This window comes from Mugil cephalus, chromosome 9, assembly GCF_022458985.1.
Source record: "Mugil cephalus isolate CIBA_MC_2020 chromosome 9, CIBA_Mcephalus_1.1, whole genome shotgun sequence".
Taxonomy (NCBI): Eukaryota; Metazoa; Chordata; class Actinopteri; order Mugiliformes; family Mugilidae; genus Mugil; species Mugil cephalus.
The window spans coordinates 24,517,838-24,536,545 of NC_061778.1; the positions used below are offsets into that span (position 1 = coordinate 24,517,838).

General features: G+C 42.9%; 1 protein-coding gene across 2 annotated transcripts; it reads right to left on the bottom strand.

Moving 5' to 3' along the window:
* Positions 1-360: 360 nt before the first annotated feature.
* Positions 361-18,207, bottom strand: serpini1 (serpin peptidase inhibitor, clade I (neuroserpin), member 1). 2 transcript variants are annotated; one of them, XM_047593939.1, is made up of 9 exons: positions 18,079-18,207; positions 7,502-7,793; positions 6,598-6,828; positions 6,173-6,367; positions 2,860-3,064; positions 2,474-2,571; positions 1,849-1,935; positions 1,372-1,461; positions 361-1,260 (listed from the first exon to the last, which is right to left on the bottom strand). In XM_047593939.1, exons 2-9 carry the CDS (start codon positions 7,770-7,772, stop codon positions 1,184-1,186), a joined length of 1,254 nt encoding a protein of 417 aa, XP_047449895.1. In that variant the 5' UTR covers positions 7,773-7,793; positions 18,079-18,207; the 3' UTR covers positions 361-1,183. The 2 variants fall into 2 exon arrangements, with proteins under 2 accessions (XP_047449895.1, XP_047449894.1); XM_047593938.1 differs by lacking the exon at positions 18,079-18,207 and adding an exon at positions 16,120-16,173.
* Positions 18,208-18,708: the final 501 nt, after the last annotated feature.

Here is an 18,708-nt window from a genome sequence, read left to right on the forward strand (position 1 = left end):
CGATATGATCAGTTTCTCTGTGTGTGTGTGTGTGTGTGTGTGTGTGTGCAGTTAGGTGATGCAGACCTGAAACTACTCCAAGATGCCTTGGCAGGACACCGTCTGCCCTGGGAAACTGAGTTACAGTTGAACAGCCAACTCCTCTGTGCCCGTCTTTTATTATTCAGTAGCTGAGGGCTCCATAACCGAGGCGTGGCATGTCTATCATTCACACTTAATCCTCTATTTAGAGAACTGAGCCATAGCAGTAGATGGAAGGTTGTCACAGTATGTCTATTAGTGATTTCCATGTTATTTATAGTCCACGAAGGCGTGAAATCGAGTGTCGTTAACAGTAGAAAAACAACATCTACACACAGAGACGGATATATGTTTTTTTAATGGGAGCACATTCATGTTTTTATTGAATAAAATACTCAATACAGCTGGTGTTACTGTTTCTCCCTGTATGTACACCCAAAAACAGTGCTGCAGATCTCGTTTGGCGCACCTGCATGCTCCAGTCCAGTCTGTCTCCATAGCAACCCGCCTTACTCAAGCAGTCCCCTCTGCTCACCTGTAAGACACCCAGCTGGGGCTTAATCAACCATTCACATGTGATAAGGCATATTAGTTATATCAGCAGTTTAGCCATGTGCCTAAGTGTAAAAAAAATGTCTCAATACTGCCTGGAACATATTACTAAGATTTATTGTAAAGGACAAAATGGGTTTTATTTTTTTTTTTCTGCAATAAATACTCAGCATATATATAATAGAACACAATGTCAAATGTACAGGGATGTAGTTAAAGTGTGGAGCGTCTGGTGGAGGAAGAGTTACTAGTTTTAAATAGTTTCTGTGCATCGTGTGCGGGCGCTCAAGAGAGTACGAAGCTGCTGAACTTAAAGGGGTTGTGCGTGGATTACACACCAGCTTATATACACACCCTATTTCACTAGAGAATATTTACAACTTCCTCTATCTGCACGTCCGTATCCAAGAATTTAAAGCTTCCAGTATCAAAACACAGTCACATTTTATGTCGTATGTCATGTCTCAATATATAATATATCATATAATATTCAGTTTATAGATCTTTTTTTTCTCATAAAGAGTAGAAAACACAGCTGAAGATGGTGATAGAGGATAGGTAGCTTTTATGACGTCAGGATCTGATTGGCTGAGGGTGATCGACCACGTGGTTACATGGAGTCGAAGTCCTGGTCGCTGGGATCGATGACTTCAGGGGTCATGACCCTGCCCATGAAGAGGATGGACCCTGGAAGGACAGAAAGTCGCATTAAAACACGCACTATTGTCAGAAAGAAGGTTTTGCCAAAGCAACAACTAACAGGTAAACACTGCATGCACCAACAGGCAACACACACACCTGTCCTTCTGTTTCTGATGACAAAGAAGAAGGGGTGATCCGCCATGACTTGTGGATACAGCACCAGAGTCCTGGTCAGAGCAATCATTCCTAAGAGAGAGAAACAAAGAGAGAAGGATGATGCTCAGCGGCTACATCTGTGAAGATTCCCAGTCATCCAAGTTCAAACATAGTCAACTGGACTTGTTTGACTTTTCTTCATCAGTTCAGTTTGTTTGTGGGATATCAACACCTACATTTAGATGGACAACTGAAACATTTCTTCAAACCAATACAAATCAAACACCAAATACACTTTTTTGTTCATCTTTCTACGATCCGGCCAGTCTGTCCCAAATGAGGTGGTTACATGACACATTTTTCTTCCTCTGATGTACATGTAACCAGTGTTATTTGCTGACAGTGACTCATCCACAGGCTAAAAATGTCATGTACATATCTGGTATAGGTGATGATCAAGGTGTTCTAAACGTGTACCTGACCCAGCGGCTCCCTCTGCCCCCTCCTCCGTCACCTCCAGGTAGGCCTTCTGCACCGCTTTCCCAATGTACAGGTCCTTACCATCTGGACAATACAAACACACACACAAACAATGTCTTTATAATATACACCAAATCAGAGTGACAACATGGAATCTAATCTGTACAGTGAGAGCTGCGGAGCATGCTCAATCAAATCTCGTTATATACTCAGGTCATGTGTACATGTGGAGGAAGTTTTAGCAATACAAGGTGTCCCAAAGTGGGCACACAAACATATAGCCTATTTTAAGAAGTATTTTTATTTTAGAGGATGTAAATTATCCCAACATATTTATGTCTCTGTTTCTGTCTGTATGTATATACTCCATCTGTCTCCCTCTCTGATCTATTTTTAATGGACTGCCTACTCATTGCCAGTTACCTTGGTTACCTTAGAAAGTACTGAAGGCTACTTACTGCTGTCAAGAAGGAGAAATATTAATTCTGACACTGAACCCCATTGCAAGATGATTTCTTTGGCTATTTGTATCTGTTTTATAATAATTAATACTGATATGCATGTGTCAATATTTTGTATTTTATGCACGGTGCATGTGTTCTCCACGCAGCTTGTGTGTCACCTGTCATGGCAGAGAGATCAGCATCGTTGGTGAAGATGTTCTTTATTCCCAGCTCCTGCAGCATGCTCCTCAGATCAATCTTCTGTTCCACCTTAAACCTGAACAGCGAGGTGCGAGTACAAAGGTCAGTATATTATAGTCATTTTCACAGATCTGCGGGACACAGCGGGACGCAGGAAGTCAATTATTTTTGAGATGATGAAAATTATAATCAAAGGGTGACATGTTAAGTAGCTAGGCATGAAGCCCATTCCTATGCTATATTCACATTGTGTGTGTAGCTGTACACCTATTTTTGTGCTCCTCTGTAGGAAGATTAGTGGGTTAGGTAACACAACACATTGTGCGTGTCCCAGAAACAAGAGGTGATGAGTGTCATCTGTCACCTCGGCAGGTAGACTTCCACCTTCTGTCGTTTGACATTGTTAGCCCACTCCTCCAGCAGCGGCGCTTTGATGATTGGCTCCAGGGAAGCCAGCGGCACCTCCTGCCGAGGCAGAACGATCATCATGGACATGTCCTCTCCCTCATAGGGCATCTCCAGGACCTGGTACACCCCGCCAGCTTCCTGTGAACCATCGCTGAACTCACCTGGATGAGGTGGAGGAAACACATGCAACGGTTAAGTCTCGAAAGAGATGCACACACCATGTGACAGCTTTCACCCACATATGCACCGGCGCCTCCTGTGATGTGTTTGTGGACTCTGCAGAAGAATGAGGCCCACGGATTGGCTGCACTGATTGCAGTGTGTGTGTGGTCATTTCTGTGACGCTTTAATCAAAAGCCAATGATGCTGAACTGCAAGGGCTTTTGCTGTGAAAAACAGATTACATGCACATTACACTGTATACAGTCGCCTACTGCTTACAGTGTGTTTGACTGCCTGTGCAGTTATGTGCAGTTATGAAGTCAAAAAACTGACTGTGCATGCAGAAAAAGAAACAGTACGGCATGTATATATAGACGGGTGAAAATGTACCTGCCCACACACGACAGAGATACCAGCATGTGTGACATGCTGGAACAAGCCGATATGGTGTCACTGACACAGCACACAGACATAAGGGCTGCTCAGAGCTTTTAAAATGTAACCTGGTCAATTTTAGATTAGATTAGATCAGATTATAAAATTGTCTGAAAGGGATAAAGCACCATACGTGAGGTCTGTTCATTAGTAATGAGAGACTGGAAGAAGTAACAAATTAAACTGCTGAATAAGAGTATGCTGTGTGTGTAACCAGTGCCCTTTTATTACTGGACTTTTCCCTCCCTGCTGCAAACAGCGCAGCGCTGACATTACTGTGCTTGTGGATGCTTCCAGAGTAATATATAATTATAATCTGAGATTTATGCAGGGCTCCACAATAATTTATGTCAGGGCAGATCAATAAATAAATGATCCAAGTCTTCATGTCACAGTAAATAGTGCTCTTTGTAGTTCTGGTACAGCATTAGTTAATGATCCATAGTGATAGCAGCTGTTAAAATATTCTCATCTCATCTTTTTCTACTGCTTATCCTCACTAGGGTCACAGGGGTTTCTGGATCCTATCCCAGCAGTCATCAGGTGAGAGGCGGGTTACATCCTGGACAGGTCACCAGCCTATCGCAGGACTAACACATAGACATACAACCATTCACACTCACACTCACGGTCAATTTAGAGTCACCAATCAGCCTAACGAGCATGTCTTTGGAGGTGGGAGGAAACCGGGGTACCCAGAGAAAACCCACGCAGACACAGGGAGAACATGCAAACTCCACCCAGAAAGGCCTGAGCTGGAAAAAACAGTACCGGCATCAGTGTTAACCACAGAGCCATTTCACAGCCACGTTAAGATATTCTTCTGCGCCCAAATGATGTCTGTTGCATAGTTTACTTGCATAGAGAGAGAGAAACAGTGATTGGATCTTGAGAGGCAACTTGAGGCGCACTTAAAATGTCAGGTGTGAACAGACAGTTATATACTGTATGATCCCATCCAGCCCCTAACATTCACAGCTTCACAGCTTTGAGGTGGGATCTTTATTCACAGTTTCTGATGAAACAAAACCCTGTGATAAAAGTTATAAACAAGACAATCGAAGAAATATTTCCTTCCTCCAAGTAGATTTTAATACTGAACTCAACATTATCCCACTCACTAACTCAGCCATGATTTGATTCAATTCCTTGCACAGTTTTCTCCTGAAATAGGAGAACAGCAAGAAAAAGACTGATCATCCTTCATTAACTTAGAATCCTGAGTAGCACTCAGTGGTGCAGACTGAGGCATCGATGCAGAAAAGGATGAGATGTGGCTTTCCAAAACAGTTTCACTTAACCAATATGATTGTGCTTCGGAATAAGAATGCAACTTTCTCCCCAAGGGCCTGTCCCTGTTTTGTAACAAAAAAATCCACACGCCAGTTTACACAGGAACAGATTCCCTTGATCTTGAATGTTTGAGTATGCGTGAACGTAGGTGTTTGCAAGAGCACAGTCACACAACTCATATACAGACAGAATCAAAATATCTGAAATGAAGCAACTTCAGTAGCAGTGCCGTGCGTGATGTAACTGTCGCTGGCAGACAAAAAGACTAGATGAGGAAGGGACAGACTGGAATCATTCACATGTAACAGAAATACAGCCAGCAATACAGGACTCGGTCTCGTAGGAGCCTCAAGCAAAAGACCAAATACAAGTCTGACACATGACTCAAAACGGCTGATTTAAGGGATTGAAAAAAAGTCTTAAATATGAGTGTGGTACATTAAATTTAGTTAACATGAAGTAGCCTTAAATCAACCAACAAATTTTCCTGTAATGAAAAACACAACAAAAAAGCTCAGAAGCTACCAAAAATGAAGAGAGCACAGAGCTGTCATAGCTGCAGTTCCTCAAATAACCACTTGAGGCTTTTTCTACAGGAGAGAGTCAACCATCACATGTTTTGATTTCTATAGCTAATGTCTATATTAGGTTAGATTTTTTAGATTTTGAGGGAGGTCTGTGTCATTCACGGGGCACTAGCTGGTTATCTGGGAGCTCGGAGCTGCCACATTTAGCTTTGAAATGGCTAACATCATGGTTAACGTCATAGCGGGTTAGCATTGCAAGAAAAAGATGCATGCTTCTTGCCTCGGAATTAACTCACAAGACTTTACTACGTTTTAATAATCTGGAGAAATGAGTAGTAAAGATAAAACATGATGGCTGTCATCCAATTAGAAACAGATGTCAATAAAACACCCCCTAAAATCCAGCATCCAGCAAATCAGAGAAGGGACAGGTGTTGGAAGGAAATGATGAATAAACCAAACACAACATAAACAGATGTCAGCAGACTTAGAAGACTGAGTGCTGTTTGTTCTGCCTTCTGTCAGAGTACATTAGCTAGTTCACGACTCAACGCTGTCACAATACTACTAATATTTTGACAGTAAGAAAGCAGCTTCCAAAATATACTGCTAAACCAAAATGACGTACCAGCGGTGTTTGAACAAGTGAGGAGAATTTTAGCAGCATAAAGCTCACTGAGCAGATGAAACGAGCCTTTCTTTGGAACAACACTCCAAAAAATGAATATTTTACATCTCAGATTAACATTTTAAATAACCCCGGGAAGTATGAGCTGAAAATCAAGGGCACGGAAGAAAAAGCCACTAGTAGATTTCTACAAATACACACACACGCATAGAAGTCTTCCCTACCATAGTAGAAGTCTCCCTGCTGGTACATCATGAGCGTCTGGACCTCAGAGCCGTCGTCTTTGCTGAAGGAAAAGGTCCTGGTGTTCTCTGGCCTGAACTGGTTTTTCCAGGAGCCTCTGAAGTACACAGCGTTCACCAGGGTCAGCCGGGTCACGCTGCTGAAGTCCTCTGCCGATAGCAGCGCACGGATCTTACCTAGAGGGAGCAATTTGTAGAGTGTATTAGGATTTAGTTTTCACTATCCCGAGGATACAGCGCCTGCTCTAGTGCAGCTTTTGAAGTCTCAACTAAGGATCAGGACAGATTGGTGCATTTCAAGGTTGAAAATGTGGTAAATAACGGTTGTCCCCATGCACGCCGATGCAATCAAACACTAATGTAAGCATCTGATTTGCATTCCCTTCCTTGTGCTCTCTCCAACTCACTCTCTGTATGGTTCTCCACCCACGTGTTGATCTGCTCAGCCACGGCTGATGATTCGCTGAAGTCCACTGTTTCCACGTCAGCCCTGAAGTACTTTCTCATCAGGTGCAGAAACTCAGGGTTAAAGGTGACGCCTTCCTGCAGGAAGAGGCTGTTGGCGAATCGGATCACGTAGTGGGTGTCATCATCCGACAGAGCTGCTGTCAGGTTCTGGAGCAGAGAGAACTCCACACCTAGAGAACAGAAGGAGCTATTTATGCTGTAGCAGCGTATATCACATTTGCTGTGGTACCAGGTTATTCTAGGATGTAATTACTTTAAAATCAATTACACTTGTATAAAAGTAAAGGAAGAGAAAACATGGATTACAAATGTCTTCCTGCTTTGATGTCACGTTCAACAAGGGAAAAAAAAAACATTTCATCTCATCATACACTTCAGTGGAAATGCATTTTCATACAATACAGCATATATTTATTGTTCAGGTACCTGAACATCTATTCACATTTTATGAGGCATCTTTCTTCTGTCATTCAGCCTTCTGTTTTCAGGATCAAGGATAGATCAGAAAATGTATGTATAAACATTTAAATAGGTAGTTTTTTTTTTTTTTTTACAAAGACTCATTAGCTGATATAGGAATTTAAATTCAGAAATCAGTTTTAAAATGTCTTCTAATCTAATATCATATTTCCTTTCTTCTAGTTAAAAGTCATAGTCTAATTCTGGACATAAATATAGAGGACATGAAAATCTGTCCTGTAAACTGACCTTCAAGTGTCAAATCAATTTTAATTTAATAAACCGTTTTGGTAAAACAAACAAAACAAAACAAATTTAAAAAAGCCAAAAACTTTCATCTACTGTCACGAATTTGACCCAACTCTTCGTCTCTGAGCGTCTCACCTGGCAGCAGATGGCTGAATCCTACGGCCTGTCGTATCTCCTGGAGCGAAGCCCCCCTGGCTCCCAGCTCCACCATGCCCAGAGCCACAGCCACGCTCAGCGGGGAGAAAATGATGTTGTCCTGACCCCCCGCCGCCTGCAGCCGGTGGTACAGTCTGACTGAGAACTCTGATGTAGTGTCCTCTGGAATGTCCGCCGCCCGGCAACCGTAGCCCGGCAACAGGATGGAGAGGAGGAGGAGGAGCGGGGACAAAACGTCCAGGATCAACATTGCAGCACAGACCACGGAGAGCTGAGAGAAAGAAAGAAGAAAAAAAACTTAATGTGATGGTGGAGGGACTGAAGGAATGACAGGACAAAAAAAAATTAGAAGATATGTTGGGAGAAAAGATAGAGAGATGTGCAGATTGGGGTTAAGGGATAAGTAAGAATGGATTGGAGAGATGGAAGGGGGTGGGCAGCAAAAGAGGTGTGAAAGTATGGATGGATGGATGGATGAATGGATGGATGGACAGAAGACAAGATAAGAGAATATTATTTGTGGAGAGGACAGAGCCAAACAGAGAGAGGAGGACGGCAGGCAGGATGGAGAGGTGAAGGCAGAGACAACAGGCTTGCACAAGGAAGTGAAGGAGAGAGAAAGAGATGGAGGTAGAGAAGATTACTGCGTAAAGGAGAAAAGGGGATGAGGACAAGCGGATTATGAAAGACAAAGATGAAAGAGAGAGCAGGGATGTGCGATGAAAAGAAAACAGAGGACATGTCAATCATTCTGCCAAACATAAACTGTAGATGAAAGAGAAGAAGACCCTATGCAACAAATGCAAAGGAACAGTGTAAAACTGCCTCAATAACGTGGAAAGAAAGAAAGAACAAGAACGTGCGGAAGCATTTCCATACAGCACAGTTGTAGACGTAGTGCTGACTGCAGTCAGTACTTCTGTTCTGAACACATCTTATAAATGAATTTATACATTTTTCATGACCATCTTATCATCTTCAATTAACTGTGCCTCGTTCTTTCGAAACATGTGCTGAAACCTTTCTATGTGAATGGCCGAGTTTCCGTCTGTCTGTCTGTCTGTCTGCACAGAATGACTAATTACCAAAAGGCCTTTACCACATCCACCCCTCCACTCATCTTTCCACGCCATCACCTTCCCTTTCATCTTAATCCTTCATCCATATTTTATCTATCTCCAACTATCTACTCCTCCTCCCTCTTTTTACTCCGCTGTCCTTCCTTCTTTCTCTCTCTCTTACCTCCAGAAGGAAAAACAGAAGGAATATACACACACTGCACCATATCTCTGGCACTGTTGTTGCCAGGCAACATTGTTTTCTGCCGGTCAAAACTGAAAAAGAGAGTCAACGGTACATAGTGTAAGGACATGGGAGAACAGAGTGAGCAATAAAGAGCCAGATAACACGTCGGTTTTGTTTCTGCTGCGCTGCTGTTATTATGGCTTGTGTCAAAGATTCAATTAGCAGTCCCATGCAGGGCTGGAATCTGCTGGCTGATGCTGTATGTGTGATGGCAGGTGACCGTGGCCGTGACAATGTACCTGAGTGTCAACAACGTGAACAATGGGCAGCAGCCAAAAAAGAAATTAGCGCCCCATCCTGTTGTGTACTGTTCTTTGCTCTGCTCGGCTCTGACACGTGAACCACTCCAACCTGCTGCACATGATCCAATGTTTTTAACATTTATTGCGGCGTTGGTCTTTGCGTGAATGGGATCGCACAATGTAGAATATTTTATGTATGATTGTATTTTGTTCTTTTACGAGAACCACTGTGATGAGTATATGCAGGTCTGTTATATCCTGTATACAACAACAAAGACTTTCCAGTTCATTTCATTGATTCAGTGTACTTAGTGTCAACAAAAACACCGCAACAAACAATGAACTGTGTACTACATGTATTGCGAGCACCCAAAAGCTGATACCTCTACTCGTAAAAAGTATTAGAAACACATCAGGGGTCCGCACTGATGCTCTAAGTGACGCATTCCTTCATAAATCTTAACTCTCTAGTTATCTTGTCTCAATACACAGTACACTCTACATCAGTTTTCAGTAAATATACAATATAATCTGAGTCTGATCATCTCCAGGTTAATCCTTAAAAGAAGCAGATTGAACCAGCTAAGGGAACATCTCTGTCTCTTCCACTTCACGTTCTTCACATGTGACAGACATGATCTCTAACTTGTTTGCTCTCCACCTTTTCTGGCAAACCACTATTGACAAGCACAACCATCACCTACCTGCAATCTGGAAATGTACTTTACTCTACAGGACCTCACATCACATAGTCAAAAAGTAGTCAGAATCAGAACCAGCTTTATCGTCCAGGTATGTGAACACATACAAGGCATTTGACTCCGGTCACTTTGCTCAATGGTACAAGAAAATAAAAAGGAACACACACTTTTTGACTACCTTGTCTTTCTACCTAAGTATGTGACCTCGTGATCACATCATCTTGCTGAGTTTATCTGGATATCTGCCACATTTAAAAGATAAAATATCACTAGTGTTATATATTTTCATAAATCAATTGGCCCTACTAAGATTATTTAACTATTTAAAAACTGGAGAAACAGGGGAAACAATAAATAAATCAAGTTGGCAAGCACATAGTTTGGGAGCCTATTGGCTATTGTCTGATGGCTCAGGGCAATGATCAAACTTGTGGAGATTCTGGTGTAGCCATAGATAAACAGATAACAGAAAATGGATATAGCAACCAGAGAAAAGTTGTAGAGTGTGATAAACAAAATATATATATGAAGGTATGTGCATTAAACTCAAGCCCTTGCAAAGTGATTTCACAGAATCAGCATAAGAGGCTCAGCAGCACCACCAGCAATGACTGCTGCTACCCTGTAGTAATTTAGTAAGAAGATGAAGACAGAGAAAGGAGTTATGGATGTAACTCAGGTTCTATGAATTCCAGTCAGGAGACAAAAAAAGATCTGAGGCAAGTGCTCTGAAAATGATCAACGACGAGGACAAACACATCACCACTGGTGTGGCTTGTCCTCAATAGAGACTGCTGAAAGTGTTTGTGTGATTATTCTCACTTCCGGAAGGAGGAGACAAATGTTCCGCACTGCAGGTTCTAACGCAAAAACATTGGCTTGCCAACAACGTATGCCAGCTTTGCTCTCAACCCTCTTTATATCTCTTTCTATTCAATCAAAGCCTGCTCAAACGTGACTGGTGCTTTGCTTACAAATTACACGTATAACTGTTTACAGAGATTGGCAGACATACAAGCTGTGGTTAAATCCTTGGAAACACTCTTGCCGCACCAATGATGCACAACTTTAAATCGAACACAAAATTGCCTAAGCATTGCTGGTAATATGCCGTTAGCTGGTCGCATGTTCTCACATGTCACGGTGTGAGTCAGACATCGCAGCTACAAGGAGCGAGATCCAGAGAGGGAACGGAGGGCTGAGGGAAAGGAGGGGGCGGCTGGCACAGATGTAAATGGAGGTAATGTTCCTGACCTTCTGAGCGGTGGGAGCTGAACTTTTCTGAGACAGTCGGCCCTGTTTTCTGTAAGGAAAGACCCAGCCATGCAGTTAAGCCAGGGAAAGTGGCACGGAGCATAATTGTGTGCGCACCCCGCTGCGCCTGTGTGCACGCGTGCATGTGTGAGTGGCTAACAACAGCATGGGTGGCTGGCTTTTACTTGTAACGGTGACACCCTCCTGACCTTTTGAGTCGTGGCACGCTGTCTGCAAGGGGATCCCACACTTTGCCAGTTTGGACACTGATGACTATGAGCGCAGCTTTGGCTCCAATCACCTGAAGTGGGTTTCCCAGCATGCCTCCCACCTAAGCGGTGAAACCCAACCACCAGCTATGAAACGTTCTCTCGTGACTAAAAGAAGTGAATATGTCAGAAAATCTCTTACGGTTTGAGTTTAATCCTGACAATTTGATTAATTCCATGCAATTAAACTCGCTGGCCTTTAAAAGAAGCCTCTAATCTCTCCGTGTAATCCTAATTCTCCGACAGAATAGATCGGCAGTTGACATTTCAGCAGTTAAAGCGTGACGTCATCGAAAACCTCAGCACGTACGTTAATCCTTACTGCCATTTAAACCCAACACCTTGAGACGCCATGCTTCGGAGGCCACGGGAATTTATTAAACATGAACATCCTCATTCACAGTTTAAGTCGACAGGTGCGCACAAACACACGCTTTCAGGTTTCCACACAGATCCCCAAGCCAATGGTTACCAAGGCAACTGCAAATGATGGACGTTTTTCATTTTGCCACGCTGACAGAGAGACTTTCTCCCCTTGAAAGATATCTTCCTCCTTCCATACAGGCAGATAAACTCCTTCCTCTTTTCTCTCCCAGCTCCACATTTACTTTCTGTCTCTTGCAACCCGTCGCTTCGCGAGAACTCCGCGCACCAGTTCCAGTTCTGTCACTTCAACAGTTCAACACTCACACAATCTCCCAAGGCGCACATGCAGTACACTGACTGCTCTCTGTAATTTCGCAAAAACAAGGCGAACTCCTGCTCGAAATGAGGGCGACAATATCTCCCTCGCCGGGCTCCTCCGCTTCGCTTCTAATCACAGCCCACAGATTCACGTGCTCTCCGCGTACACGTCTTCCAAACCGCCGAAGCTTCGACAAGTTTTGTGAAAAGCGCCAACATCTCATTTCATCATGGCCGACTGCAGGGAATGATGTCTGTGATTGTTGCAAGCCCAGAAAAAAACAAACAAAAAAAAAACTTGAATTTCTGCAGCACATGCTCCGTTTGAAATGGCAGTGTAATCTGGCGCGATTTCAATAAATGAATATGTGTAACTTATAAAGGCCTTGGCACCACAGAGAGATAATGGAGTCTGATTATCATTCAAGGGTTTCGAGTTTTCCTTAGGGGCTGCTTTTTTACTTGGGCCGAGTCAAACTCGAGAAGACATACGCACGGCAAAAATGATTAAAATTGCTTCATCGATCTCAAATCACAGTTAGAGTCGCTCTTTCAGCAGTTTGATGAGACACATGTCTTTCAGCCACTCCTCAGCCGCTGATGCTGAGAATCTCAAAGCAGAAGGGTGAAATTTACACAGGCGAGCTGGCAGTAAAGCCCACCGCTGGGTAGAGCCTTTGACTCAGCTGCAGTCTAAGGAGAAAGGAAGCACTAAACTCCTGTGGCGCGGGTGGGGACTTCCATTACTGTGTACAATAAAGTCGATCCAATTCATCAATCAAGCTGTCCGTTCTCCTCACGCCCCCTCCTCGCACCTACTGCAGCACACAAGTGTCTGTTTATCATCTGGAAGCAAAGTCAGGTATGAAAATGGTTGGTTTTAAAGCACTCTAGGAGGGACGAAGCTGTAACAGATCAGTTTTGTCTCAATGGCTCACTACTTGGACTGTGATTGCGCTCTTTGCTTGGGTGGGTGGAGGGTGAGCAGGCAGCTGGAGAAATGAGACTGATAATTAAGAGAACGATTCAAATTGATTTGGTGTTTGAGCTGCTTGCAGGGTGAGCAGTTTTTTCCCAGCAGACACATTAAAGCAGGAATTGCACAGGTTTACTCATTTATGAAGGCGACATTTCACTCAGGTTAGTGTCTGTCTCTTTACTGTGTGTGATGAAATGAGCAGTCTATAGTGTTGAGTTCCTGTTTCTGCAGAAAGTATTTCTTAGTTATATACTCCAGAATAAGAAAGGAGTGTGTGTGTGTGTGTGTGTGTGTGTGTGTATTAAGGTGGTAGGGTAGTGGTTAATGAGCCCAGCATTTATGGGTAAAATGTAGTTTGATTATTCATCTATTTATAGTATGACAATTATTAATCGTTCAAATGAAAATAATCTGTAGCAGTTTTAAAGGTAAGTTACCACACGTCTGCGTATACCCACTTGCCAAAACATTAGGTACACTGGTGAAAAAGTGTTGCCCCACTATATAACACTGTTTATGTTGAAACAGGTGGATGATGCTTTTAAAGGATGAAGTTTGTGACGCTGTTAAACTGGGTTGAATGAAACACTGAAGTGTTTCTCTTATTTAGCCGAGGCCACTGACTAAGACAGTGATGTCAAAATATATACACAATACAATTGAATAGAACAACAAACTCCAAAGTGAAAACAAAGAAATGTCACAGCCTTCATGAAGCAAAGAATTATTGCCGGGCTGTTAAACTAGAATGTCGTAGTTTTCACTAGTGAACTTAATAAAGGGGCAAATGCAACTGTGCAGAACTGTGCAATATTTACAAATGTGCATGTCCTCATTTTGACCAAATCTTGTAATTTTCAGCTTTCTGCTGCTCCCACAAAGTAACAACTACTGCTGCCATAATATCTGCACAGGTACTTTTATTTCAAAAGTTGAAGTGTCAGCACTAAACATGTCATTTTAATTTCATTTGAATCCTATTTTTCTTTCTGAACAGCCTATATAAGCCTTTGGTGAATTACTTGTTCAATTACTCATATTAAAAAAAACTCCACCAGTTTCATCTTCAAATAAGCCCAAAGATGACAACAACACTAAAGTAGGACATCTTTGTATCTGCCGACCCAAGGGGACGGTAACGTGGCTTTAAACGTCACCGCTTCATTTGGTTGCCAGCGCAGGGCCCACTGCGAAGTGTCACATCAGTGAAGGAAAGGGTGTTACAAATAACGACAGTATTATTATGCCAAAGCTGTGAGAGTGTGACACCAGCGGCTAGGTGGAAGGCTGCCATCACTCATTTCATTCATTTCACTTTTTACACTTGTCCAACACTTGTCAAAGCTGGAAGCAGCTGTCAACGGTGCAAATTGGACACTGATAATTGTTCAAGGATTAAAAAGATAAATACTTGAAACTGTATGTTCTTCTACCAGCTGTTGGTTTCTCATCACAAAATTTACCACAACTAACACATAATATTTCAGATTAACTAAGTTAAACTCAAATTTAAAAGGTCCCAAGAGACATTTTGTTTATTTTTCAATCTAAAGTCTCATGTACAGCTTTGCAAAGTGGGCAGTTCAGTGAGTTACATTTCCTCAGATGAAATTACAATCAAGCGAGAAACGTGTCATCTGAAATTGAGGAGACAACATGAGGCGTGTGCTGTAAAACACTGGTGTAAAGGGGAGCCCTGATTGATTCTGGAAGCTCGGGACGGAGTAACCACACTTGCGCGGTACTTTTACAGCGGCGCTAATAGCGCAGGGGCTGTTATCTGGATGTTAGGCAGACGCTACAACGATGGGAAAGCACTTGGTGGGACGTGGTGCTTGCTGTGGTTGCAGCAAGGCTTTATTAGCGGCCGTTAAACAAGGCAAAGCTGATTGCACTCATTTACCGTGATTAAACAGACTATTCTTCTGATGTCGGAAAATAAAAGCTGCTCACGCCGTTGCACTGTGTGTTTAGATCTAGCCCTTGCAGTTTGTATCCATTCCAGTGGCATACCAAATCACCTGTGCAGCCCATCCCCAGCTCACTGCCTCTGCTCTTTCAGCCCCTTGTTAGAAAATGACATAATATGCCATGAAAGCTGCCTGAGGTCCCAAGATGCTCACTGTACTCTCCACAGAGGGCAAACAGAGGTTAACAACCCTTTATTAATCCCTGTTAACAGAGACACCCAGAGGGACGGGCACTAAGAGAGAGAGGTATAAAGACAGATAAATAGACTGAGGGCAAGAGAGAAGAAGAAAAATGTGAGCAGGACAAAAAACAAGGAAGCGGTTCGGTAAAACTAAAGACAAACAGACAGAGAGAGAGAGAGTGGAAGTGAAGAAGCTGAATGGAGGATACATCCTCGCAGACACCAGCTTTGACCCGGAGCCGGCGACATCCCCCTGCACGGCAGATGGCAAGATGGTTGAATGATCCCAGACTCTCCACCAAGGCACACTAAACAGTGTCTCTTTTCTCTTTCTCTCTCCACATTAGAAAACCACACGCAGACAGTACAGACACACAGCCATGGCCACGGCGCTGTGGGAGCGCGGTTAAGAGGCTTGAGCCGTAATTGGATCGGCCTCTATTTGGGGTCAGTGGTAAAAGTAAAAAGACTGGAGGCCTTTTCAAAATGGAATAAAGACCGGTGGAGACACCGGAGCACAGGGAAAGGTCACTATCAACTAGTCCTGCAGGAGGGATGTGCACGTCCACGGGTTTGGGAAGAGCTGGGCAGCGGAAGGAAGGGGAGGAGAGGCAGAATGAGGAGTGACGGCCAGGTGAAGAGGCTGTGATGGAGAGAGGAGAAAGGCGACAGGGTGATAATAAGGCTGTCTGATTCGCTCACGAGCAGCACTGTGATTGTGTTTCTGGCTTCGGCGGGTGGAGGGTTAGCAGGCTGCTGGTAGAGAACAGGAATACAAGCTGAGGCTGATAATTAGGAGAATGATTCAAACTGATTTAGTGTCGGAGCCGTTTGACGAGTTCAGACATTTCTCCATATAGCAGGGAAAGCTTTGGTGTATTCACAAAGAGCTCCTGCTTCTTTACCTGTTTCAGCTGTGTTCAGCAAAAAATATTTATTTGTTGTTGACTCCTGAGTAACAAAGGAGGGAGTGTGTTTTGAATAACGATTGCATTTTCAAACAACTTCCACCATTTTGCGGTCCTCTGCAAAGAGATCCGTCCCTCTCATCCGGCTCCAGACTCATCCCACACCTCCATGTCTCTAATCAATCGACGGATCCATCCCTGCGTATACGTGTGTGTTAAGAGTATCATTGCATCACGAGTAAAATTAGACAAGGAGAGTAAAATAAGACGTGTAAAATCCACCACTTGCATGCAAATATATCCTGGTTCAAAATGTCCAAATGGAAACGTGGTGTCTCTGTGTCTTATCCTCCGTGTTTCCTGTTCTGATTTCGTGCCTGTATCAGTTGTTTTCTTCCCGACGTTGGTGCAGTTCCACTGCCTAATTTAAATTCATTTCCATTCTTTCGATTTCTTCTGTCCCTCTCTGTAACCTGACCTCTTTCTCTTCGAATTTCTCCGCTCTCTCATCCTCCTATCTGGCCAGGTATGAACTAATCCCCTGTGTCTCTGCAGCAGTGAGGAGCGTACCGGGGACAAACCTGCCTCTTGACTGGACTGTGTGACTGCGCAGGTGCCTTTGCTTAAGTACGAGGTTCTTAAGAATGTGGAGGGAAAGAAATGTAGTTGAAAAAATATAGTTTATGCACATTTCCTTGGGTTTGAAATGTGTGAAGGCTTCCACAGCAGTAAACACGGACTAAGACGTTTAATCCAGAACAAAGACGGAATAAAAGTTCATACTGCAGCACAGAACGACGCTGATTCTAGCTTGAGAAAATACACAATCTAGGGTGGACAGCTGCGGACTCTCTCTTATTCTAGCAAACAGAAACACAACAACAGTGCAGAATATGCACACTCACACAGACACACAGAAGTAGTTATGATTACCATTCTCACACATGGTATCACATCTCAAAAGAAATTAAAAAAAAAACAAAAAAACAACAGCTGCTTCCCCCTTCCTCACATTTTTTGTATCTCTAGGATGATTTGAAAGACGTTTAATTATTGAAATGCTATTGATGCAACCCTCTGTGGGAACAGGCAGAACACACACACACACACACATACGCAGGCAGTGACACGGTTGGCGAGCGTAGAGAGCAAACAGCAGGCTATCAGCAGAGATTAACTGGTGATTTAGACGCATATGGGATTAATACATTGAGATTATGACTTAAAAGGATACTCCTGAACGTGGAACTGGGGGCATAAACGAGGATTTAGGAGGTCATTACCTTAGCAGGAGAGATAAACAGATGAGTGGTGGATTGAGAGAATGAGACGTGGGAAACAGGGCATGCTGATGCTGACCGTGGTTAAGTCTTATCTGGATCAGACATTGTGTTCAACATAAACTGGAATGTGGGATCCTGATTTTATATCATAGGGAAATATTTGACAGGTTTCCCCTTTTTTATCCTCACAGAGGAGGAACTCAGAGAGTTAAATGTCATTTTACATATAAACAATCAGAATGTGTGTGAGTGTGGGGTGGGGATAAGGTAGGACCAGGCTACTACAATCTGCCTCGTTAATTCACACACATTCACTCTCAATGCGCCCCTGCGTGTGTTTCAAGGACAAGAGCCACAAACGCAACAGCGAGGCTGATTTCATTGGAAACAACAACAAGAAAAGGCAATGCATAGCGTAAAACCATTGAGACTCATTTCAAAACAAAAAGCCTCCGGGGGTGGACACACGGGTTTAATCAATGAGCTCGAGGAAATATGTTTGGCTCCATCTCCACTCGCCCGCCTTGTTAAAAGCCCACACATGTTGATCATACTGTCTTTTATGCGATTCCCTAAAAATGCCCCATTGCACCTACACATTCCTACACCTCAATAAAAAGTAATTCTATGGATAAACTCGCATATATTGGAGTATCTTTTTATATGTAGACATATATCTTGTAAGCTGAGCACTTGTTATCTTTTCTTGTTATTCAGATAAATCAGCACAGGCGCTGCGACTGAGACGGCTGTAGGTTACTGGAAAAAACGGCTCTTACCGATAAAGGGCGTAAGGTAGAGATGGATGGATGGATGGATGAGTGCGGTCTCTCTCTGCTGCTCTCCTCCGCAGCTCACTGCCTGTTCATTTGCCGCAGACCCCGCCCCCTCCCCGTTCATTGGTCCAATGAACGTGGACCAAAGAGTGTAGATGTGGAGCGGAATAGGTCGCTGTTACCTACTTCCTTTTTTGCTTAACTTGCTGAACTTCATTTGCACTACGAGTCTCTGGCTGAATGTTAAACTCAGTATATTTTTATTTTATTATTATATATTATATTTATATTATATTTTCTCTTTGTTGTTACCTACCTCGATTTATAGACCCTCCGACGTTAAAATTACAAACTAGCCTATTACGGTTAGCACACTTTCTCTTCATCAACGTTTTATATGACGCGAGCATGAATATTGTTAAAGACCTTTTGTACTTTAAATACATATTATTCATATTGTTGTTTGTGCGATCACAGACGGTAGATAACGTTAAATACAATACGTGTGTATGGTGGTGAACTATCTTGACCTATATGACAACAGCTAGTTTGTGCTTGTCGTAACTACCGTAATGTCTCCTGTTATTTTATTTATTTATTTGTTATTTTAACTGTGAACGCTTCGATACGTTT